The 24,377-nt window shown below is 63.4% G+C and overlaps 1 protein-coding gene across 1 annotated transcript; it reads left to right on the top strand.

Annotated features, from left to right (window-relative positions):
* The first annotated feature begins 1,120 nt into the window (after positions 1–1,120).
* On the top strand, positions 1,121–23,962 carry MMP15 (matrix metallopeptidase 15). Its single transcript, XM_075940462.2, has 10 exons — positions 1,121–1,456; positions 12,156–12,304; positions 12,742–12,864; positions 13,758–14,065; positions 15,066–15,227; positions 16,134–16,375; positions 16,678–16,816; positions 17,807–17,957; positions 18,978–19,093; positions 19,984–23,962. Exons 1-10 carry the CDS (start codon positions 1,250–1,252, stop codon positions 20,442–20,444), a joined length of 2,058 nt encoding a protein of 685 aa, XP_075796577.2. The 5' UTR covers positions 1,121–1,249; the 3' UTR covers positions 20,445–23,962.
* Positions 23,963–24,377: the final 415 nt, after the last annotated feature.

The raw sequence follows: 24,377 nt of genomic DNA, 5'->3' as shown, positions 1-24,377 counted from the left end.
TCTGTGTCGGGGTGTGCCCGAGTTTGGGGGGTGTCTGTGTCGGGGTGTGGCTGAGTGCGGGGGGGTCTGTGTCGGGGTGTGGCCGAGTGCGGGGGGGGGGGGGTGTCTGTGTCGGGGTGTGGCTGAGTGCGGGGGTGTCTGTGTCGGGGTGTGGCCGAGTGCGGGGGGGGGGTGTCTGTGTCGGGGTGTGCCCGAGTTTGGGGAGTGTCTGTGTCGGGGTGTGGCTGAGTGCGGGGGGGTCTGTGTCGGGGTGTGGCCGAGTGCGGGGGGGGGGTGTCTGTGTCGGGGTGTGGCTGAGTGCGGGGGGGTCTGTGTCGGGGTGTGGCCGAGTGCGGGGGGGGGGTGTCTGTGTCGGGGTGTGGCTGAGTGCGGGGGGGTCTGTGTCGGGGTGTGGCCGAGTGCGGGGGGGGGGTGTCTGTGTCGGGGTGTGGCTGAGTGCGGGGGGGTCTGTGTCGGGGTGTGGCCGAGTGCGGGGGGGGGGGTGTCTGTGTCGGGGTGTGGCTGAGTGCGGGGGGGTCTGTGTCGGGGTGTGGCCGAGTGCGGGGGGGGGGGTGTCTGTGTCGGGGTGTGCCCGAGTTTGGGGGGTGTCTGTGTCGGGGTGTGGCTGAGTGCGGGGGGGTCTGTGTCGGGGTGTGGCCGAGTGCGGGGGGGGGGGGTGTCTGTGTCGGGGTGTGGCTGAGTGCGGGGGTGTCTGTGTCGGGGTGTGGCCGAGTGCGGGGGGGGGGTGTCTGTGTCGGGGTGTGCCCGAGTTTGGGGAGTGTCTGTGTCGGGGTGTGGCTGAGTGCGGGGGGGTCTGTGTCGGGGTGTGGCCGAGTGCGGGGGGGGGGGTGTCTGTGTCGGGGTGTGGCTGAGTGCGGGGGGGTCTGTGTCGGGGTGTGGCCGAGTGCGGGGGGGGGGGTCTGTGTCGGGGTGTGGCTGAGTGCGGGGGGGTCTGTGTCGGGGTGTGGCCGAGTGCGGGGGGGGGGTGTCTGTGTCGGGGTGTGGCTGAGTGGGGGGGGGGGGTCTGTGTCGGGGTGTGGCCGGGTGCGGGGGGGGGGCGGGCCGCTGGCTCTCGGCGGGGCGGGGGCGGGGGTAACCCGCCCGCTCGGGGCTGCCGCTTTAAGAGCCCGCCCAGGCCGGCAGGCGGGGCCGCCCGCACGGAGCCGGAGGCCGCGAGCGCTGCAGCCGGGGCGCCTGGCGAGGCCCGGCCCGGCCCCATGGAGCGGCCGCGGGGCGCGTGAGCAGCAGACAAAGGCGGCGGCCCCGCGCCATGGGGCCCGGCGAGCCTCCCGCGGCGTCCCCCGGCCGGGCGGGCAGCGGCGACCTTGGCCCCCGGGGGCGCGGGACGACGGGCAGCGCCATGGGCCGCCGGGCCGGGCTGCGGAGCGCCGGGCTGCCCGGCTGGAGCCTGCTGCTGCTGCTGCTGGCCAGCGTGGGGCGCGGCGAGGCGGCGGGGGATGGAGACGTCCGCGCCGAGGTAGGGCCCCGGGGCGCAGGGCAGGGGCAGCGGGGAGCCCCCTTGCTTCGCCCCGGGGGCGCAAGGGGCGCTCGCCTGCCCGTGGCGGAGTGGCCCGGGGGCTGGCTCTCCTGGGGAGGGACTGCGGGTGTGGGGCGGGCAGCCCCGACGTGTGTGCGCCCTGCCCGGCGCAGCGCCCGGCACTCGCCCCTCTCCCGGGCTCGCCTTGATGTGCCTGCACTTGTGCTGGGACCCTGCCTGTTGCTTCCGCTCTGCCCACCCATTACACAAGCTCCCTGGGCAGCAGCGAGGGTGGGCGAGCCCGGCTTCAGCGCCCCGACCGGCCGGTCTCCTTGGCCCCAGCGCTCGGTCAACACGAGACCTGTGGCGGGCAGTCGCTGTGCCAGGGCTGGGGGGTTAGATCCGTGAAAAGCCAGTGGAGTTTTGAATGATTATGGACAGACAAAGGAAAAGAACCGGGTCCTGGGGTTTGATTGGGCCTTGGGGATGAACGCCCTGCGCTGCCCCAGTGTCTGTCTGTCAACGTTTCCCGTCTCCAGCCTGTTGCCCCCTTGGGCGATCCCCTCGATAGTTCTGTGTGTAGCTGTAACAAGACCTTTGGATCCCATCTTCACTGGATTCGCTCTTCCCAGGCAGATGCTACTTTCGCAGGGTTCTGGCTGGTGGCCACTCCCCTGTCTCAGTTTCGCCTCCTCACCTTTGCACCAGCTGTGAGCTGCTGTGAACAGTCTCTTCCCAGCCTCCTGTCTATCACTCGCGCAAGGGCATGTGTGCGCAGGGAGGGGGGTGTGAGCCAAGTGGCACAAGAAAAGTCAACCTGCTCCCGGTGCAGAGACAAAGGCAGAAGCTGCTGCCTTGCAGGAGGGGAGAGGGCATGTCCTGGTCTCAGCCTCGAGCTCTCATGCAGCTGATCTTGCAAGAGGGTGGCAGCTCTGTTTCACCAGGGGGACCCCTTCCGGCAGTTAGCAGAGAAGGTGCCGACGGGGCTCTGGGAAGGGATCCGTACCACGTGCTGACATGTGGCCTAATCGGGGAAGGTGGTCGGCCACAGAAGCACGTGGCCGTGCACCAGACCCGCCTGGCTGGATTTAGTCTCGTGCTCCGGTTCCATGGAGCAGGGTGGTGTTTGGGTGAGATGGGAGGTGGCTGTCTGAAAGGGAACCAGGACACAGTCTGGTAGTCCCTCCCTTTGTGCTGGCTGGCTTCTATCATGATGGTCTCTCACCGTGGGCCAGGCAGAGGCTTGAGGTGCCGCAGGGCCGGGACTGGGACAGCGAGGGGTGGCCTGGTTGGGCACTGGAGTAGCAGGGGCTGCTGTAGACGAGGACTCCAATCTGCTGGGGGAGCTGTGATGAGACCGCAACTAAACTAGGAAGGGGCTGGATGGAGCCGAGATGGTTGAACTTTAGGGGAGGCGAAAGCTGCCCCGGGGAATGACTGTAGGCACCGGCCTCTCCCGGCTCAGGGCAGTGTCCTGTTTTCCCCACGGTCCTCCTGTGCATAGGAGAATCAAAGGGGGGATTGGGGCAGGCAGGAAGCATTCCTCCGGATTTATACTGGTGCAGTCCCTTGTCCTGCCCACCCCCGGAGAGGTTCGCCCTGCCCAAGGGGCTCTGCTCTCTACCCTCCAGCTCCGAAAAGTCACAGCAGCCGGGAGCGAGGCCGGTGCCTCCTGAAGTGTTTCCCTTCTTGCCCCTGAGACTCAAACAAGGAGCACGGGGCAAATGTGTGGCAGTTTCGCCACTGAGTTCAAGGGGAGCCTTCTACCGCAGGGAAGTCGATGTGGGGGGGAGGAGTCTTTCACAAGCAGATGTGTGGCGTGAGGCAGTAGAGCTGAGCGAGATGTGTTTGCAGTTCGGGCCCAGGCTGATCCACGGCGTGGCTCTGATTTCCCCCACACACACACACACACACACACACACACACACACACCTCCTCCTCCCCCACAGCCCTGAGAGCAGGGGCTTAGTAAGGAAATAAGACTTTAAAAAATCATGTTTTGACCCTTCTTGTGAGGAGGGTGGGGGACTCATTTTGGGGTGAGGAACAGCCGCCAGCGTCGTTCACCTGGCAGGCCTCTCGAACGCTCCAGCTGCAGGCGGGTTAGCGACCTGCCCGTTAGCAGCCAACCAGTAGTTGTGTGACATGGTGCCCGTACCGTTCTTCCCGGCCAGGAGCTAATGACTAGGTGCCCCGAGCACATTGGCCCCTTGGTGGTGGTTACATGGGAGAGGCAAAGGATCGGCTGGGCCTACAAATGGAGCTGTCCTGTCCCGGTTCACGCTGGGGGCGGGGGATAACTGGGCTTGGGCATGGCAGGGGACGCTTGCGCTGGCTCTGTGGCCGCACCGAGCGGGAGTCCGTCTGGCATGACGCTCCCATCCTTCAATCTGGGCAGAACACCAGTGCACGCGCCTCGGAGTTTGGCCAGGCTGGGGAAAGCAGCAACTGAAGAGCCTGGGGAAGGAGAGACGGGCCCTGCGTGAGGATCACATGGGTGCATAGAGCCGTTTCCCTGGGGACGAGTGTCTGGCTGGCTGCTGCCCTTGAGCCGTGTGCGTGGAGCGTACGCCAGGCTGGTGCAGGGAGATCACCGCTCGCAAGCTGTGCCTGTCTCCAGTCTAATCTGGATGCGTCTTTCCCTCTGCTCTGGCTGGGGCCCTACTCTGAGACTCCTGGACCGGTGTGCCCAGCAGCTGCCAAGTCCTGACCTGACTGTCATGAGCTGGGCTGGGTAGGGCAGGGAATTCCTACCGGGCTCGGATTACAGAGCTGGATTTCCCCCTCCGCCCAGCCGGTTCCTGTCACTTAGCCCTGCCTGGGAGCGCAGCCCACTCTGGAAATGCACAGAGCCCGAACCTGCCCTTACCCGGGGACTAGTGCTTAGGAGTCTGGATAGACTCCAGCCCTAACCCGTGCCAGGAATCTACCAAATCTCTGCCCATCCTTTGGGTGAACTCGTCGTGAACCCTGGAGGTTCCAGTGGGGCTCACTTAGTTCCTGTCACTGGCCGGATCCCAGCGGTCAGTCTGGCCTCCACTGCTGCGGGAAGCATGGCGAGGGGGGAGAGCATAGTGAGCCCTTCTCAGCTGCAGGGTCAGCAGCAGCAGCGTTCCGTAGCACCCAGCTCCCAGCTGCCACCCACAATGGCTCTGGCACAAAATTCCTGCTCTCTGGGAATTGTCAGGCAAGGCAGCAACCCACCTTTGAGAGCATGCTTCAGGGGGTCACCTTGGCTGAACGGAGGGCCCCTCTAGTATATGCAGTGACGGTTGATGGGTGGCAGACATGGGGTGGGATTAGAGGACCCTGCACGTGTGGCTGTCTTTGGTTGATAGCTTATGATCTTTCCCGAGAGCCTTGTTTTCTGCATAAAAATGTGTGTTCGATTAGCACGCACAATTAGTGATTGCACGTGGTCCTCTGCAAGCACAAGCATCGTGACACGGTGCACATATTTGCTGTGCAATTGTGACTCATTCTCCTGTGCCCCAGTGGCCAAATTCATGTCAAACAAATGAAAGGTGCTTTGCTGTTTCCGCCCTCTACAAATCTTAAATGAATTACAGAGAAAACAAAAAGCAAGCAGCTAACAGCCACGTCCAGCCAAAAGGCAGCTCACAGCGTGCAGGAGGCCAGGTGTCCAGTAGGGGGCAGCAGACTGTACAATGCTCACTCCAGGCCTGGATTGAAAACGAGCGGCATTGTAGTGGGAGTTCACTAGAAACTAGGATGCGGTAGCAATAGCAGGACACAGTGAGCAGTGGTTTTTTTATCAGATGGATTCAGTGCAACCTCCCATTCTTCCTCTGAAGACCAGGGATTGTTTTGACCTGTGTTTGTACTGCTCCTAGAACAATGTTGATCAATGTTCTCTCTAATTTTGTCCATCCATGTGTGGAATAAATTATTTGCACGGGAGAGGTGTGAATGTGCACCACCAATAGAAACAAAAAGCCTGTCTGTGGGCACACTGCTAATCAGCTAGGTGGCATTTGCCTTTCTCCTGAGTGGCGGCCCAAGCGCACCGTTTACAGGGAACACTGCCTTGTAGCTGAACTATGGAGCTGCAGGCATGGATCAAGACCAAACAAGTAATAACTAGCTGCCTGAGCATCGGGCCTGGTGCCTGGAAAGGGTTACGGCTCCAGCAAGTGTTTGCACTCAACGGCCCTTGCCCGCTGTAAAATGCTGGGCATTACAGCGTGGGTGTCACTGAGCTGCGTTACAATGGGAGTTTTGTGGTAGGGCTTGGGCTATGAAATGAGCATGGCTCAGTTGCGTCAGATCGCTGAAAGGCAAAGATGGCCGGCGAGGTGGGAGTCACGCAATGCGTGCTCTAAGCCGGTGTTTCTCAACCTTTTTTTAATAAAGTACCCCTTTTTAAAAAAAAAAAGAGGAACACTCCCAGTACCCACAGTCTTCACACACACACGCGCGCACACACACTTTTTTTCTACTATTGCTACACATTGTTTAAACAACTTAATCACAGTGGGGTGGGCGATGGAATTTTGGGGTGTAAAAAGTACAAAAATAAGAAAGCACTGTAAAACGTAAAACAAATCCAGTTTTCTCCAAATTTCAATTGTGTTGACATACCCACCTCCTTCTTCCCCCTCTCTCCAGAATCCTTAAGGATACTCGTACCACTGGTGCAGTCACTGCACTAGTCCCAGCATTGCCACTGACTTGCTGTGTGACCTTCGGCAAATCACTTCTCCGAGTCTCCCTCGCCCTGTCTGTCCTGTCCATAACAGTGTGCAAGCGCTTCAGGGCATACACCTCTTGTCATGAGTATGTGCAGCACAACTGGGCAGCTGCACAACTGGGCAGCTAAACACTGGTTTAACAGTAATAAATCTGAGTCCCTGCACTGGATTGTCATCCGCTACAATACAGGGGGGATGCTGTTCCCATGCATAGGAAATTGCTGCTTCTACACTGACGTGGTGGTGAAAACACCCTGGCTGCGTCTTGACTGGCATGATTTTGCGCAAAAGCAGCCGCTCGTGTGCAAAATCTTGCCACCTGTCTACACTGGCCGTGAGTATTTGCGCAAGAACACGGACTTTGTAATGTACAAAATCAGTGGTTCTTGCGCAAATACTCTGACGCTCCCGCTCAGGGATAACCCCTCTTGCGTGAGAGGCCAGTGTAGGCAGCAACGTTAATTTCTTGCGCAAGAAAGCCCAATGACTAAAATGGCCATCGGAGCTTTCTTGCACAAGAGAGCGTCTACACTGGCACGGATGCTTTTGTGCAAAAGCACATGCCAGTGTAGATGCTCCCTTGCACAAATACGTTTAATGGAAAAACTTTTCCATGTTCTCTTGCGCAAAATCATGGCAGTCTAGATGCAGCCCCCGTGTAGGACAAAAACCATAAAGTCTGATTTTCTCCACTTGGTATTCAGTGTGCCCCAGGGGAGGACCTGGGTGGGTTTTACTTTACTGTCCACAACCCATCTGGCACAAAACCTCATCCACGTTGAGTTTTTAAATGTTTGTATATCTACAAAAGCTGCTCTTCCCTTTCCCAGGTGTGTGGAAGGCAGGGTTACCTAGTGGTCACAGCAGCAGGAGTGGTGGCAGGAAATCTGCCGCTGATTCATTGTGGGATCTTGCAGAAGCTCCTTCCCCTTTCTGTACCTTTCTTTCCTGCAAATGGGACTAAACTCCGCTAGTGCTTTGAGATGGCAATGCAGGTGTGCCCTGCACAGGCACTGTGACAGCGTGCTGTTGCCAGCACTTTGCTCCAACAGCTAGGTATTAGTAGCGAGTCTTTGGATAGGAGGCAGGCAGCTCCTGTTGGAGTCAGTGGGGCTTTGTAGGGCGCTGCTCCCCTCAGATTCAGACCCCCAGTTAAGTGGTCTTAGTTACATCAGTCCGTTTGCACAGTGTCCTGGTGTGAGCATCCAGTCACGTGGGCACACAAGTACCAGCTGCAGGATTGGACACCCTCCTCCAATGCAAATCCGTGGGAAACAGCCATCCCAACCCCTAGTGGCAGCTGACAATCAAATGCCCTCTGTGTACAACCCAAGGCCCCGTCTTCAGTGGTCCTTTGCCGTGGAATCCGCTGCCTGCTGCAGGATTGTGCTCCAGGTTCGGGATGTGTTAGTACTGAAGGTTCTGCTTCTAGTCCTCACAATCACAGGGGAAACTTTAAACATGCAGATGGCAGACACACCAATGCGGTGTGTGGTCTGCCTGGGTCTGGCGATAGCCGGCACCAATAGCTCGGAGAGGTTGGAATGTTTCGAGCGGGGCTGTTAACCCTGAAGCCTAATGGTGGCCATCAAAATATCACCGTTTGATCGATTTCATTAGAGATTGTTTTAGCAGAAACAGCCAGCCGAAGTGCTTGGACCTCCTAGCTGCCCCCACCCCTGGTAGCAGGCCCCTCGCCATCCCCCTCATATCAGTGCAAAAACATTAACATTTTAAGTTTGGGGATAATATCAGATAAATAAACTAGCAAGGGGCTACTGCAAGTGCTCGTATTCAGTTTTATATGTCATTCATCCGTGCCCTCTAGTATTGGATATGAGAGAAACTTCTGCAGACCTCAGCTCAGTGCTATTGAATCCTGGGCTGCTGGGCAGGATTTAGCGGTGGGGTGCACCCCCCCACAGTGAGGGCCCAATACAGATCTGCCCGATGGCTGCACTCTCCTAGGCTCTTCAAGCAGACTCCTCAAACAGCTTTCGGATCTTGCTCTAAGCTGACGGGGTCAAGCGCACCGGCAAGACAGGCCTGAGCGAGAAGGGGGACTCACAGCGTGGCCGGGGCGCTGCCCCTGGCCGGGTAGATTTCTCAGCGGCCCGTTGGTGCTGGAGCCAGGGCAGAGTCCAGGTCCCTTTTTAGCAGGCTGGCGTGAGCTTTCTTCAGCTCAGGGAGGTAGCGAGTGCGGGGGGGGACGACACTGCAGCTGTGTGAGGAAATACCCCAGCCCCGAGGGTGCACGCACGTCGGCGTTAAACCCGACCTGCTGCTGGCAGCTTTCTAGCTGGGACCGTCACTGGCTGCCATTTGCAGCAAGGGTCCTGTGCAGAGCGTACTCCTGAGGGGCTGGCAGGGTGTAGCACAGCGAGGGACGGTTACAGGCGCTATGCAGTGCCGGTTTCACAGTGCAGTGCTAGCAGGGGAGCAAGCTACTCTCGGTCCTGGCCTCCGCGCGTGCTCTCTGGCCTGGCTGCTGTCCTCTGGGGGCCCATGCCTTCGTCCTCCCTGGGCACTCATCCCAGGCGGGTGGGCCTGCAGGCTGAGTCCGTGGCCACGCGGGTGATCTGGGTTCTGCCCCCAAAGGTCTGTGATGGGTAGAAACCCATTGGCCTTCCCACCACGTGGCTCTGAGCCCAGGAGATTTCTACACAGCCTGGCCAGTGAGAGGTAGCATTTCCCTCAGCCGGGCCGGGTTGCCATGGCCAGCTACAGCGTGGAGCCTGCTGGCCGCCGGGGTGGGAGGAACCTCTTGGCACCCAGGCTTCGAGGAGGCAAGAGAGCTCCTCCCCAGACCCCATCCTTAGGCCCAGGCCTTCCCGTTGCAGCTAGCAGCTCCCTACCGCAGCCCCTGCCCAGTGGCCAACTCTCTGCAGGGGGCCCATGGGTGGCACCCAGAGCCTCGCTGAACGGGGGCTGGGTTTTTCAGCACTGCCTGTCCCAGCTTGTGGGGTAGCCTGTCAGATCCTCCCCCAGGGTCGGTCTGTGCAACAACAACAAAACCCTGCTACTGCTCCAGGCCGACTGACTTGGGCTTGTGGGGCTCTGGGGCCCTCCTACCCCACAGGGTCCTAGAACCTGGACCCAAGCCCGGGGGTGGCACCCTGCCACCAGGGGCCGGGCACACTTTCCCTTGCGATGGCCTTGGGGCTTGAGCGCTACGTTCGTTCCCCAAGGGACCTGTGTGCCTGGGCCTTTCCTCTCCCCCTCGTCCGTTGCCAGGGAAGCGGGGTCTTGCTGAGCGTGTGGGCCGGGGCGCCTCGCGGCAGGGCCCTCGGGGGGCAAATGGCAATAGACCCCTCCTGCCTGCGGATCCGACGGCCCTGCGCCGGGGAGCTCTAAGGGGTCTGGCCGCCTGCGTGACGGGGGGCCGGTAGCAGGGAAGAAACCCCGCAGGCCGTTGTCTCATACGAGCGCAAGAAGAAACATGATCCCTGCTCCTAATGGGTTCCAAGAGCCTCTCCCCCGCCCTCGCTCCCAGCCGGGATTTGCAAGAGGCCTGACCCTGCCCGTGTGCGAGCGCAGCCCCGACGCACTCGGGGGTCCTTCCTGTGGCAGGCCCCTGAGGTCATTATTGATCTGGAGCGGTTGCCAGGCAACTGGGATTAATGGAGATGTGGGGTGGGCCCGATCCTGAGGTGCGCTGCGATCCCGCCAGGCCTCGCGTGGGGGACGTGGCGCTCGACCCCTCGGCTCTGCCAAGGCGATGTTAAGGAAGCCGAGCTGTTCCGGCCTGGGCTGTCGCCAGGCAGCCCTGGATGCGGGGCGGGCTGCTCGCCTCGCTCGGGGATGGCCGGCGAAGCAGAGTGGAAAGAGCCAGGCCCGGGGGGCCGGTTCCCGGGCAGCTAGCTCCGTGGCAGTCTCCCACTCGTGGCTCCGCCATGCGGATCCCGGCTGCAGCTTCTCCAGTCTCCCTGCCCCTCTGGGGCTGTCCCCGGCAGCCATGGAAGGAAAGGGTGAGCCTGGCTGCGATCCGGCACCGGGCAGGTTGGGGGCAGGAAGCAAGCACTTCTCCAGCCGACCCAGTGGGTGGGGCAGGGGGTGCTCCACCGCCTGGCTGCCTCGGCCCTCGGCCCCTTGTCAAGGCCCGGCAGCTCCATGACAGAATTAGGAAGGATTCGGGCCAATGATTTTTGCTTCAGGAGAGGAGCCAGGTGTTTCACGCAAAGCAGCTGCCTCCTTCCCCGCTGCTGCCTTTAAACCCGCCCTCCCATCTCTGCGGTGTTGGCGCCGGTTACCACCCTGCAGATATTACAAGAAATTGAGCTAATGGGAAGCATCCCGGGCAAAAACAATCCCTCTCCCGAACTCCCTCTGGTCCTCCCTCTGTCCTCTTCCCTGGGGTCTAGCCTGGGCTGTGAACCCCTCAGCGCAGGGCTGGGGCTCTGATTTGCTTCCCACCCCTAGAGCTCAAAGCATGTTACCATACCAGGTATCAGGGTCCTTATTTTACTCCTGGGGAAACTGAGGCAGCATAGTAGGCAGCCTAATTTGCATGGGCGCTGAGCATCCCTAGCTGGGGATGGAGGTTCGGCACTTCTGAAAAGGAGGTTTTTAAGGGGCCCGACTTTCAGTTCCATGGTCAGATTTCCAGACCTGCTGGCCAGAGACATGCCCAGGGTACGTCTGTGCAACAACAAAAACCCTGCAGCTGCTCCGGGCCAACTGACTTGGGCTTGTGGGGCTCCTCTCCCTCCTCACAGGGTCCAAGAACCTGGACTCGAAGCCAAGCCTGTAAGTCAGAGCGAAGAAACAGCCCTGCAGCCAAGTCCTGCGAGCCTGAACGGGCCGGCGTGGGCAGGTTTTCCTTTGCTGCGCCTCCCCAGCAGGGCTAGGAATAGATCCCAGTTCTCTAATCTCCCAGGCTAGTGCCCAGCGCTGCCTCCCCCCTGTGAACCGTCAGGCGCACCTCATCAGATCAAACGCCGGCTTTTCCCAGCCTGCCATTTGCTCTGCGTTTTCTCTCTGCCACTCACCGAGGCGTTAATCTGCCTCTTCAGCACGCAGCCCCCTTTGAAGCTGCCCGTGTAGGGAGCTCCCAGAGCTCTGCAGGGCTCTCTGGTCTATAGATGGCTTCTTGGGCGTGGCGAGAGCCCAGTGAGAAGTGAGGAAACAACCGTGCTGCTGGGGATCCGGGTCAGGACTCAAGGCAGCGGCCTGGTGTGGGTGGCGTGGCACAGATCCATGAATGTAACCTCCCAACCAGCTCCCCCCCCCCCCGTTGGGTGTGCCACTCCTGGGCGATATCCCCGGCCAGCCTGCTGCCGTCAAACTGATGCCCACAGGCTGGTGCTTCCTGGCATCTCGCCGGCCACGTGACTGGCCCGGAGCCCGGTTTTCCACCCCTCCCTCTGACAAACACGCTGGTTGCCAGTTGTTCCCACCCAGCAGGGAGGCCCGAGTACGGGCTTGTGATCCCGGCTGGCGGGGGGGGAGCCGTGCTGGCCCGCAGCCTGGCAGAGCCGGGTGTGCCAAAGGGAGGGGGCAGGTAGGAGGTATAAAAGCAAAGGGCAGGAGGAACGGCTCCTGAGAGCCGCCTGGGCCTGGAATGAAACCGCCCCCACAGCAGGCAGGGGGCCAGGCCTCTGGAGTTCCTGATTTGCGTGACCCTAGTACCTGCCAAAGGGCCCCTGCCCCTTGTTCCTCCCTTGGGGCTGTGGGGGGAGGGTTAGGGGGAACAGTTCCCAGCATGGGACTAGCAGCTCAACCGGACCCTTTGGAGCTTGGGGCGCATGCGAGGCAAAGCGGATCTGCTGCTTTGGTGGTGGGGCAGATGGAGGGGGACTGTCCCAGGGGGCTGTTTCCTGTGGGCCGGAAGGGAAATGGGGCCGTGGAGACTTTCCCGTCCGGGGTAACGGGCTGGCTCCAGACCAGGTTGGTAGCCACAGCGAGGCCTGAGCTAGAAGTGGGGGGTTCGCCGTTTCCTCCCCAGGATGGGGAAGGCTCCGCCTATGACCCCCGTGCCTTCCCTGCAGGCTTGGCTCCGGCTCTACGGCTACCTCCCGCAGTCCAGCCGGCAGATGTCCACCATGCGCTCGGCTCAGACCCTCGCCGCCGCGCTCTCCCAGATGCAGAGGTTCTACGGGATCACGGTGACGGGCGTCCTGGATGAGGAGACCAAGCTGTAAGCCCGGGGAAGGGGCTGGCGTTAGCCCCCCGCCCCTCCCCTCCCCTCCTGCCTGGGCCTGGGGCGCCCACAGGAGGCACTGGCTGTGCAGTCCCAGAGGTGGGGGTGGGAGGGCCAGCCCAAGGCAGTGGCCCAGGGCCCCTTTCCCAGGGTGCTGACCTCCTCCCCCGGCAGCCCCAGAGGACCCCAGCTCCCCATGCCCTGCATCTGCCAGACCTCGCCTTCATCTCCCCACCCACAACTGCCACCGGACCCTCCCCACGGCCGGACACCCCCCCAATGGGGGGACGTGGGCAACCGGTGGGTGCCCCCTCAATCTCCTTCGCAGCGTCTGGGGGCTGGGCTCCTCCTGCCCCAGCCCCCCGGTCTCTGCATCCTGGCTCCAGTCCCAGGCTCTGTCCTCAGCTGGTGGCCGCTGTGCTTGGCTCCCCCAGGTGGATGAAGCGGCCCCGCTGCGGGGTCCCGGATCAGTTTGGAGTCCAGCTCAAAGCCAACCTGCGGCGGAAGCGGTACGCGCTCACCGGGCGGCGCTGGAGCCAGTCTCACCTGACCTTCAGGTACGGGCGAGCCGTGTCGTGGGGAGCACGGCCTGGCCCCCCTCGCCTGGCCGGGCCTGCGGGGCCCGGTTCTCACTCGCGCCCGTCTCGGGGGCCCCTCATCCCACGGACGGCAGCGGGGCTGCTCCTGCTCCGCCGTGGGGTGCTGCCCGGGGCGTACCCCCCAGGTGGGGCGGCGGGGGGAGGGCCCCGAATCTGCTCTGCCGAGGGGTGGGGTCCAGCAACCACGAATCAGTCTGCAATCCCCGGGCAATACTTCAGCCGAGGCACGTACAGCAGAGGGCCCATTGTCCGGGCCTGGCTGCAAATCAAGCCCCCCAAGCCGCTGCCACGGCTGCCTGCCCAAGCGCTGCTGTTCCCTGGCAAATGGCCTCCTGACGACGGCTTCCCTTCCGGGGCCGGGGCTCTGTGGCTTCCCTTGCTCCCTCCTGCCTCTGCCCCCAGCCCGGGAAGGGGTTATAGAGCACGGGGCAGTGCTGGGAGAGGGAGCCCCAGGCACGAAAGGAGGCGATAACGGCGATCTCAGGCCTTCTGCCTCGGGACAAGCAGAACTCAAAGACATGAGCCCCCAGGGTATCACAGAGCTTGGGGTATCCCGCTGGCCCGGCTCTGGGTCCCACCCCACGCCACGTGGCTGCCCCTGAGCTTGCTCCCGGCTCCGCGGCCGTTCGGGGACGCGGGGAGCTTGCTCCTTCCCCGCTGAAGCCAGCGGCCCGTTTGCCATTGACATCAGCGGGAGCCGGTTCCCCCTGCGTTGGAGCCGGAGAAGAGCTTGAAACTGGTTATAACTCATGGCCCGGCCAGTCCCTCTTCTGCCCCCGCCCCTTGTGCCCCACCAGCGATTGCACGCTCCTTCCCCCACCCCCCTCGAACACGCGGTTTCGTGCCTCTAGCATCCAGAACTACATGGACAAGCTGGGGCGGTACCACTCGTCGGAGGCCATTCGCCGGGCCTTCCGGGTGTGGGAGCAGGCCACGCCCCTGGCCTTCCAGGAGCTCCCGTACGATGACATCCGGCACAAGCGGAGGAAGGAGGCCGACATCATGGTGCTCTTCGCTTCCGGTTTCCACGGCGACAGCTCCCCCTTTGACGGCGTGGGGGGCTTCCTGGCCCACGCGTATTTCCCCGGCCCCGGGATGGGCGGGGACGCGCACTTCGACTCGGACGAGCCCTGGACGCTGGAGAACACGGACGTGTCAGGTGGGGCAGGCTGGCGCCGGGGCGCGTGGGGCGGGCGCATCCCGGGCCGAATCCGTGAGTCGGGGAAAGAGAAACAGGCGTGCGGCTGAGATGGCCGGGCCCCTGGGTTCCTTTTCCCAGGCCTCTCGGATCCTAAGCTGGCTAGAGAACTCCTCCCGGCGACAGCGACGCAGGCCGGTTAGCATCCCTGCGTTCACTGGCGAGCCAGTCACCCCGGCCTCCCAGCTCCACCCCTCGTAGGAAGGGCCTGTGTGGCTTTGTGCCCCCTGCTGCTTCCACGCCCAGGCTGTGTCTGTCAAGCCACCAGGGCCCGGTCCGCGGGGTCACGTTCGGTAAAGGCGCCACGTGGATGGGGGGACGGAGATGCTGCCGCTGCTCTGCTGCGCGTGCGGGCTGGCAGCTTGGAAAGGGTTCGGAAAAGAGACGAGATGGTTAAGTGATCGCTATGGGTACAAGAGCCTCCCCTGGGAAGAGATTTCCAGTGCGGCTGTCTCTCTCCTCTAGCCAGAAAAGGCCTGGCAGGAAGCTGCCGCTAGACACAGCCTGGCTGGCACACGGGGAGAGTTTTTCAGAGGGAGGGTCGTTAAAAGCCCTGCTCTAGCTCAACCATAAGCTATGGGCTGGCTCGTTTCCTGGCCTGCCTTCTGCAGGGGCGCCCCCTTGGGGGATCACTGCAGCCCCGGCGGTAGCAGCGAGGACTCCAGAGTTGAGTGTTACGCCGGTGGGGCCCTGGCTGGCCCGGGTGGCGGAGGCAGCTGTCTCTTGCCCCGGTGGTGAGGGTGGGAGGGGTTGCCGAGGCGTGGGGCATGCTGTTCGCCGTGGCGCCTTGTCCCCAAGCACAGCCCCCTCTGGCTCATGGTCGGGGAGAGCCATGGGAAAGGGACTGCCCGCCCTAGAGCCTGGGACAGCGCCCCCTGCCTTGGCACAGGGAGGTGAGGGCGATGGACCGTGAACCCCGTGGGCACCTGCGTCCAACCGCCCCTCCCTCCCGCCCACCCAGGCAACAATCTCTTCCTGGTGGCCGTGCACGAGCTGGGCCACTCGCTGGGCCTGGAGCACTCCAGCAACCCCAGCGCCATCATGGCGCCCTTCTACCAGTGGATGGACACGGAGGACTTCCAGCTGCCTGAAGACGACCTCAAGGGGATCCAGCAGCTGTACGGTGAGTGAGGGGCCGCGCCAGAGCCCCTGCCCCTGCACACAGCATTAGCCCCTCGCGGCCGCAGCTAGCCCGAGTGGCTGCCGGGCCCCCTGGCTTCTCTCCAGGCCAGAGAGGGCGGGGCAGGAGGTGCCCCTTGGCCCCTTCCTCAGACAGGCCCCTGCTCTTCCATCTAGAGCAGCCTCCCGGCACCAGTCCCGGCTGGAAGTGGCAGCCCACTGTGGTCCAGACCCTGCCGCGCCCTAGTGAGCATCACGCTGGGGGTGGAGCACAGGGCTGGGGGCTGCTGGCCCAGCGTGGCCGGTGCTTTCCCGTGGGCTGTGGTTTGGGAACCTGGCCAGGCATTCGGAGCCACCAGAGGGACAGCGAAACGCTCTGCGCCGTTTGCGACAGGCAGTAAGGAGTTGGCCCGTTCTCTCCCCAGTCAGGGTGTTCCCAGGCGCACAGCTGTAGCTTGTGGAACATCTGTCCCCTGTCGCAACGCAATTTGGCACCACCCTGGGCCTGCCTAGGGAGTACCCTGCTCAGGCTGTGTCATAGGCCCTGTACTGCAGTCAGTGATTCCCCGGGAGCGACAAGGGCCTGTCTCTTGGAGCTGTGAGGGCCGAGATCTCGTCCCTGCTGACTCTGTGCAGCACACAGAAATGGGGGCCCAGGGTGGTGGGGCCCAGAGGCCTGCAGATTTGCACCCGCACGGCCTATATGCCCCTGCCCAGCTGGGTTGGTTTAGACCCAGGGGGTGCAACCAGTTCTGAAGCGGTGGCCACTAACCAACTAGCCACCTGGTTCTGAAAATGTCCATGATTTTGGGAGCCAGCTACCCACACTCGCCTGGCCAAATAGCCACACATGGCTAGCGTGGTTGGGCCCCTGGGGAGGGATTCCTCACTGCCCCCTCCTCTTTCCCAGGTGCCTCCGATGGGCAGCCCCAGCCCACCCGACCCCTCCCAACGGTGACTCCCCGTGGCCCGGGGAAGCCGGACCACAGACCCCCCAAGCCACCTCCCCGCGGCAAACCAGATCGGCCCCCGAAGCCAGGCAGCCCGGACGGGCCCAGGACCACGGAGCGGCCCGACCAGTACGGGCCCAACATCTGCGATGGGGACTTCGACACTGTGGCTGTGCTGCGCGGGGAGATGTTTGTGTTTAAGGTACCCGGCACCGTCTCCCCATCCTCTCGTTTCCCTCGTCCTTCCTCCGGTCCCTTCTCCGTTCCCAGGGACGCCGGGGAGCCCTGGGCCTGGCCTGCTGCCCCGGTCTGCACCCCAGGGGGCAGTGAGCTGTGTCCCGGGCTGCCCCAGCCTGGGGCTGAGCCCTGGTTCGCACTGGCACAGGGAGCGGTCCCGGGCAGCAGGGGCTAACTCCCGCCAAGCGTGGGGGTTCTGGGAGGGGGGGGGGCAGCCGGGCCCCCGGACTGTGCTGCCCACCCAGCCTGGCGGCCTGTTGTCTTCAGGGCCGATGGTTCTGGAGGGTCCGGCATAACCGGGTGCTGGACAACTACCCCATGCCCATCGGGCACTTCTGGAGGGGCCTCCCGGGGGACATCGATGCCGCCTACGAGAGGCACGACGGCAAGTTCGTCTTCTTCAAAGGTGAGAGGCCAGGGAAGAGCGGGGGTTTCCGGGGGGGGTGGGGGGGGAGAAATTGCTGCTCCCCAAGCTGGGCCCCTCCCCCGCCAGTGCCCCTCGTCCTGATCCACAGCCCTGCCCTGGCTGTCCCAGCCCTGGGCTTCCTCCAACCAGTGCCCCTCAGTCCTGACCCGTAGCCTTGCTCCGGCTGCCCCAGCACTGGGCTGTACCCCTCATCCTGACCCACAACCCTGCCCCAGCACTGGGCTCCCCCCACCCCAAGCAGTGCCCCTCATCCTGACCCCGCTATCCCAGCCCTGAGCTTCCCCTCCCCCCAACCAGTGCCCCTCATCCTGACCCCGCTATCCCAGCCCTGAGCTTCCCCTCCCCCAACCAGTACCCCTCATCCTGACCCCGCTATCCCAGCCCTGAGCTTCCCCTCCCCCCAACCAGTGCCCCTCATCCTGACCCGCTGCCCTGACTCCGCTATCCCAGCCCTGAGCTTCCCCTCCCCCAACCAGTGCCCCTCATCCTGACCCCGCTATCCCAGCCCTGAGCTTCCCCTCCCCCAACCAGTGCCCCTCATCCTGACCCCGCTATCCCAGCCCTGAGCTTCCCCTCCCCCCAACCAGTGCCCTTCATCCTGACCCGCTGCCCTGACTCCGCTATCCCAGCCCTGGGCTACCCCAAGCTAAGCCAATGGTGGGCTTAGGGCCTGTGGACAGCACCCCCCGGGCTGGGCGAGGCGGAGCCCCGTGAGGTAGCCGTGCAAGGGAGGGGTGCTGGCCAGCAGGGGGTGCTGCTGCTGGGGGGCCGTGTGTCGGGGAGGGAGGGCCGGGTGCTAGGAGGCAGGCGCTGAGCTGAGCCCACCTGGTGTCTCCGTGCCAGAGCAGTGTGTGGGCCCGGGTGCCAGGCCGGGGGGCCCGCGGGCTCCAGCATGCTGGGCAAGGTAGGGTGACTTGTCTCACGCAAGCCACGTGGCTCGTGGCCCTCCTGCCCTCTCTGCTTTCCCAGGGGACCGATACTGGCTCTTCCGCGAGGCAAACCTGGAGCCCGGGTACCCGCAGCCCCTCACCAGCTACGGGCAGGGCATCCCCTATGACAAGATCGACACGGCCATCTGGTGGGAGCCCACGGGGCACACCTTCTTCTTCCGCGGAGACAGGTGGGTTGGCCCCTGTGGGCCATGCTGGTGGGCAGGGGGTCAGAGCAGCAGTCTGGCTGTGGGGACCCCTGGCTTCTATTCCCAGATCTGCCACTGACTCCCTGGGCATCCTTGGGCCACGTGCTGTGCCTCAGTTTCCCCGTCTGTGCCAAGCGTCGTTTATTATCCTGCTTCCTGCAGTAGAGTCCCCAGCGCTCGGGCCCAGCCCCACATGTAACGTCCTGAGCCCCAGTCCTTCTGCCACATCTCCTGAGAGACGTTACTGCAGCCTTGTGGCTTTCTCCTGGCGTTGGTCTTGGGCGGGCAGCGCCGTGTGACGAAGGGGAGATGATGGAGCTGGGGTGGGCAGCAGGAAATGGGAGAGGGGGAGGTTTGAGGTGGAACACAGGCCGGATGGGGCTGTGCAGGGAGGAGAGAACAGCATTGTACTCCTCTGCTCCCCAGCCCGTTAATGGGGATCTGGGAAAATAAATTCTTGCTGCCTCCCGTATCGCTGCCCCGGTGCCTGGCTGGAGCAAGGCTGCCCTGGTCTGATGGGAAGGCAGAGTGAAAGCCGGAGGCGTTGGCCCCTCAGGGCTCCCTCTGCCACTGGCCCCCGTCACGCTTCCACACCCCTACTCTGCAGCACTGTGGGGCTCAGACCTCCGGGGGGGCTGTCTGCTCTCTGCGGGCAGGAGCCAGTGATTTTTGGTGCATTGGGGCAGAAGCACAGACCAGGAAGGCAGGCCGCCTGGGTTCTGCCACTGACTTTGGCAAGGCACCGCCAGGCTCCATGCCTCAGTTTCCCCTCCTGGGAAACTTGGGGGGTGCTGCTGCTCCTTCCACATCTGCCCAGTGCACTCAGTTTCGTGGGTGTCCCTGCGCATCTGGCTGTGGAAGCAGGCGGGGCGCCCCCTGCTGGGTCGAAGCCAAGGGCGGTGGTGCCCTCGCCATGCTCCGTCCTCGGTGCCCCTTTTCTGACGGGAGAGGGCGGGGGGACCTGGGTATCGCCCGCTCACAGGGGTGCCCCTTCTGGTGCAGGTACTGGCGCTTTAACGAGGAGACCCACGCCGTGGACCCGGGCTACCCGAAACTGATCACCGTGTGGGTGGGAATCCCTCCCACGCCCAAGGGGGCCTTCCTGAGCTCGGATGCCTGTGAGTGAGATGCAAGAGCCCCTCTGTAGGAACCATCTACCCCCGCCGGGAAGTCACCCAGCACTGCCCATTGGCGCCTGTGTTAGACTCGCCGCCACTGTACCGGGGCTCAGCTCCAGTCAAGTCTAAGATGCTGCTCCCACTGTTCAGGCCTGGGGGCTCCAGGGGTAACAGTAACCACCGTGCCTTATGGGTGTCTCCCAGCAGCGGGGAGGGTGCAATTCTGGCTGCAAAAGTCACTGTAGCAGCAGCGTGGCACGGAGCCGGGTGCATCGGGTGCCGGAGTGGAGGCTGCCTTCCTCCCCCGAGCTTCCGGAGGGCACGGGCCTCGCTTTCTCACCCTCCTTGGAGAGTTACAGGAAGTTCCAATTTCCTCTGCTCCGTTTCCTGGTCGCTGAGGCGTGGCCTGGCTCAGCCGACTGCCCCTCGTCGGTTCCATTCAGCCGGGCGCTGCGCTGCTAAGCAAAGGGAGTTGTTTTTCCTCGGGGCAGTCAGCTCAGCGCGTGGGCCTGGGTTTTCAAAAGGAGGGTGCTGCATAACTAAACGATCAATTACGTATGCACTGCGTGAAACCAACTCTCATGCTTCAGGGCATCCGCCCATCCCTGCAGGGGTCAGGAAGGAAACCCCTCCTCCGCCTCCCCCCCCCCATACAAACCATTTGCCAGTGTATTAGTTTTATTCTCCTTCCTCGGAAGCATCGGTCATTGGCTTCCACCAGAGGCGAGGACACTGGAGCAGAGAGTGCAGTGGGCCGATCGGGCATGGCAGGAGGCAGAATATCGGACAAGGGTCTCCCTGACATGGTGGGGCGGGAGAGCAGACTGGGGACTATGGGGGAGTGGTTTGGAGCAGGTGGTGCTAATCTCCTCTCCCTGGCTCCCTTCCAGCTTACACCTATTTCTACAAAGGCACCAAGTACTGGAAGTTTGACAATGAGCAGCTGAAGACGGAGCCGGGCTACCCCAAGTCCATCCTGCGGGACTTCATGGGCTGCCAGGAGGCCCTGGCACCGGAGCCCGACCCCGGGCACCGCTGGCCCGACCTGGACAGGCCTCCCTTCAACCCGGAGGGCGGGGGGACGGGCGCTGACCGGGGGAGGGGTGAAGGGGAGGACGAGGAGGAAGCGGAGGACGAGGAGGACTACGCAGGCCCCACCCGGGGCAGCGACGTGGACGTCGTGGTGCAGATCGACAAGTACACGCGGACCATGAGCATCGTCATGGTGCTGGTGCCCCTGGTGCTGCTGCTTTGCGTGCTGGGCCTCATCTCCGCCATCATCCAGATGCACCGGAAGGGGGCCCCTCGGATGCTGCTCTACTGCAAACGCTCCTTGCAGGAGTGGGTCTGAGCCTGGACCCTCCCGGCCCGCCCCCCGGCTCCCCACCCCCCACCATGGTGCTAACAAAGAAGCTTGAGAAGACGAAGCCCCCGGAGCCTTTCCCGGTCGCCTTACACCGAGATTTTTGCACATGTGGTCGACTGCGCCCGGCCGGGTCTGCTTGTAGGAGATGCCCCGCCCCCGACTCCTCCGTGCCTGCAGCCACCCCCCACCCCGTGCCTGGAGCCAGGGCTCCTCTGGCCCCCTCTCTGCTGAGGGAGAGCGGGGAGACCCCCCCCACTCTGGTTAGCTCCCAGTGCTTCCGCTGTGTGCAGGAGGCCGCAGCGGTGCCTTGCAGCCTCCCCGCTGCAGGGCTGGGATGGGGCGTTTGCCGTGGGCTCCCATCTCCATGTCACAGAGCCCTGAGCGTGGAGCCCCACGGTGGAGGGGGCAGCTGGGTAGCTTCCCCCTCAGCCACCGCTGGGCTCCCTGAAGGCTTCACGCCCAGCTGCAGAGACAGGACTCGAAATGCTTCCTCAACGCGGCTGCTTCTCTTGGGCACCCGGCCATGGGTCGTGCCTGTGTCCGGGTGGGGTCCCTGGAAAAGAGGGAGGGGATCCCTGCTCTGGGTTGCTCGTGCCTGACCAGTCCCCCAGTGCCGCCTCTTCCCGGGCACAGTCGCCACAGCAGAATCCCTGCTCCGTGGCCCAGAGGCCTTCTGTGGCTCTCACGCCTTTGTCCAGAAGCGTTCCTATCCCTGGCTCCTCCAGTCCGTGGTCTTTGCAGCCCTGGCCCTCCCGGCCAGCCACACTGCCCTGCCGTTATGGGACGCCGTCCCCCTGTCCCCACTTCTCACTCCCTGTCCCCTCAGTGCTGACTTCCAGCAGCAGCTTTTCCCCTCGAGCAGCAGCTGGCGGCAGGGCCCAGGGCTCTTCCCGGAGCTGCTCCCCAGGGCCGTCAGGTTTTTAAGTCCCGGCTTGACCAAGCCCAGCTGGGCTGATTGAGTTGGGCTTGGTCCTGCTTGGAGCTCGGGGCAGGGGGTTGGACGTGGTGGCGTGAGGTCTCTTCCGGCCGTAGGAGTCTATGATTGTTGGGCTGTGCATCCAGGCTTTCCGGGTGTTTCGGGGCCCAGGTACAACGAGGGGGAGGGTGCTGGGGGTGCAGGTGTCAGCTGGAGATCCGCTTTCCAATCCTGGCTCAGCTCACAGGTGACATGAGTTTGATGAGCTCAGCGCCCCCCCCCCCCCCCCCCCCCAAACCGGCAGGAGTTTAACATGGACAGGCCAAGATTGTCCAGGGGGGCTGACGGACGGGACTGGGCTGCCTGGTTTTGGCAGAGCTGCAGGTGCAAGAGAAGTTGGCTCCACCTGCGCCAGCCCATGCCGGGCTCTGGCGGCTGAGGCTGCAGCTGCTTACCCCGGCATGGCTGGCCGGCCAGGCACGCTGAGCTGAGCTCTCTGGCCCAGGCAGATGCAGTGGAGGTGACCTCACTGCCTTTATTTCCTGTTGAACTGCTTGGAGCTGGGAACCGAGGGGGAGAAGGACCCTAAAGATAGCAAAGGCCTCTCAGACCTGCCCTGGGAAGGCCGGCCAGGAGCTTTCTCCCGGCCCCAGCCTGTTGCTGGTTGGTTCCCTGGGGGGCCTCCGTCCATTGGGAAGACGCTCTGACGCTGGAAGTCCTGTAGCTGCTTTTCAGCTGTTTCCTCCCCCGCCCCTCACTTCCCAAACAGACAGAGTCCCCCGGGGGCTGTGGGAAATGGGGCTGGGAAGGCATCAGGCCCCAGAGCCGCACACGGGTGCTCGCGGCTGAGCGCGCCGTCATGGGGGGGAAGGGCGTGCAGCGCAGAGGCCCTGCCCGATAAAAGCTTTCGGGCACCCAGGGACAGGCACTGTGCTTGGGCAGAGCAGCCGTTGCAGGGGAGCTGAGGCCTTTCTGGCCCAGAGGGCAGCGTCCCTACAGCAGATCCTCCTCCCTGCTTCATTCGTGCACCAGACCCACTGGCTGGCCCTGACCCGGGGAGATGACCCCAGCGTCCCCCATGGGCGCCAGCTGGGATTTACTGTCTCCGGGGGCCAGAACTGGCCTGGCAAAATCTGCCTTTTTCCACAGGGGGCTTGTTATGATGGCCAACGGCCAGCCATTAAACCAGGGCCTGGGCTAGTCTGTTTCCATGGCAGCTGTGCCAGGGCACGGAGCATGGGGGTGCCCTGCACCCCACCTCCCCAGGGCCCAAACAGCAGCTTGGGCTGAAAGAGAAACAGAGAGGCCATCAAAAGTCACTGGTGTAAGCCAGCATCGCCCCTATGGGTGGCCTGGCCTGGCGCTGCCGTGAGGTGGCACCGCGAGGTCCCTGGCAGCCTGCCCCCTCCCACCACAGTGGCTAGCCAGGGCCGGGCGAGGTCTTGCCAGCGGGGGCTAAGGGAGCCGTTCCCGCTGGTGCCTCGCGGGCAGGGCAGCTTGACGGGGCTAGCGCGGATCTTGCTGCCCTGCCTCGAGGCATCTGGGGGGGCAGTGCTGAGCTGTTTCATTTCACTTGCTTTGCCCCCCCCGCGCAGAGACAGGAGGAAATGGGGGGGGGGGCTCCTCAGGCTGCCCTGCCTGATGGGCAGGCTAGGCCGTGTGAGGATCCAGAGCGGCCAGGCGGGTCTCAGGCCCTGGCCTGCGGTCCCCAGAGCGTAGCAGGCGTTGCTCCCTTCCCGTCCACCTCCCCCCTCCTTGGGAAAGCTCAGGCTCCCCCTTCCCCGCCAGCCCCCATGTGGTCACCTTTTGTTTGGAAAAAGCCGTTTCCAGTTGGAGCCTGCCCAGCGGGCCTCCGCCAAAGCCTCCCCCGCCTTGCGGCCAGCTGCACGCCGGCGCGGGGCCAGCCCTCGCGGAACCGCTGGCCTCCACGCCTGGAACGTTGTTCTGTGTGTGAGCACCCAGGTGTGTGCTGGAGAGAGCGTCAGGGCTGGCCCCGCGCCCCCTTCGCTCTGCGCCTTCCCCCGGGCGGCTTGGCTCTGCTGGAACGGCCCCCACCCCCTGCACGTGTGCCTCGGGGGTCCTTTCACCGTGCCAGGGTGCGCCCCATGCCAGGAGACTCGGGCCCCTGTGCCTCAGTGGCCCAGCCAGCTCACCCAGCGCGGGCAAGGCAGGCCAGCGGGTAGCTCTGGGCAGTCGGGCCCTGAGGCAGAGGAATTTAGGTACCTCGCTGCCAGCGTCTGGGCCTCAGACCCCATTAAATGTGAGCTTGAGGGGCACCAACACGAGGTGGTGACCTCCCGTGTCCCCAGGCCAGCTGCCTCTGACCCCCTCATCTCCCATCCATGCCTCCGTCAGCCCAAGGGAAGGGGACTGGCTTGGAAGTCAACCCTAAATCACCTCGGCCTCGCGCCAGGCCTGTGGTGTGAGAGGCCATGTCCCGTAGGCATGGAGACGCCATGCCCTGTCCCCGTAGTGTCTGTCTCTCTCGTGTGTGCGTGTGTGTTTGTTGGGTTGTGGGTGTTGTTGTTTTTTTAAATGTCCATGCTGGTCATGTTTAACTGCTACACAATAAACCCTACCAAACCAGCCTTCGTGTGCGGCCCCCGCTGCCCCTAGGCAGGAGGCGGCAGGGACCTGCAGTCCCGCTCGCTTGCGCCATGCTGAGAACCCGCCACCCCCTCCCAGCAGGCTCCTGGGTGCTCTCCCATTTCCCCTTTGCGGGCACATGGAGCTAGCCACAGTCCGCCCTGCCTTGGAGCTGCAGAGCCCAATCTAGTGAGGTGCTGAGCAAGCCCTGCAAGGCGCTGTGCCCTCCATCACCAACAGGCCCCGTGCTGTGATGCAGGGCATGCCCTGGCTGCATGCTGAAGTCTGGCCTGTAAGCTAGATCCGTGCAGGACCCTGGACAAGGTGACCCAGTGAGGTCCCGTCCAGTCCGTGATCCTCAGCACTGCTGGGACGGGGCCCTTGCCCCCTTGACGAGCTCTGGGCTCCCACGTGGT

Source organism: Pelodiscus sinensis, chromosome 12, assembly GCF_052426305.1.
Source record: "Pelodiscus sinensis isolate ZL-2025 chromosome 12, ASM5242630v1, whole genome shotgun sequence".
Lineage (NCBI taxonomy): Eukaryota > Metazoa > Chordata > Testudines > Trionychidae > Pelodiscus > Pelodiscus sinensis.
Note: the sequence above shows the minus strand (reverse complement) of the source record. Positions and strands in the feature narration are given on the sequence as shown.

Coding starts and splice junctions, on each gene's coding strand:
- MMP15 (XM_075940462.2), top strand. CDS start 1,250: ATGGGGCCCGGCGAGCCTCCCGCGGCGTCCCCCGGCCGGGCGGGCAGC. Junction 12,305..12,741: donor CTGGATGAGGAGACCAAGCT/GTAAGCCCGGGG, acceptor TGGCTCCCCCAG/GTGGATGAAGCGGCCCCGCT. Junction 12,865..13,757: donor CAGTCTCACCTGACCTTCAG/GTACGGGCGAGC, acceptor TCGTGCCTCTAG/CATCCAGAACTACATGGACA.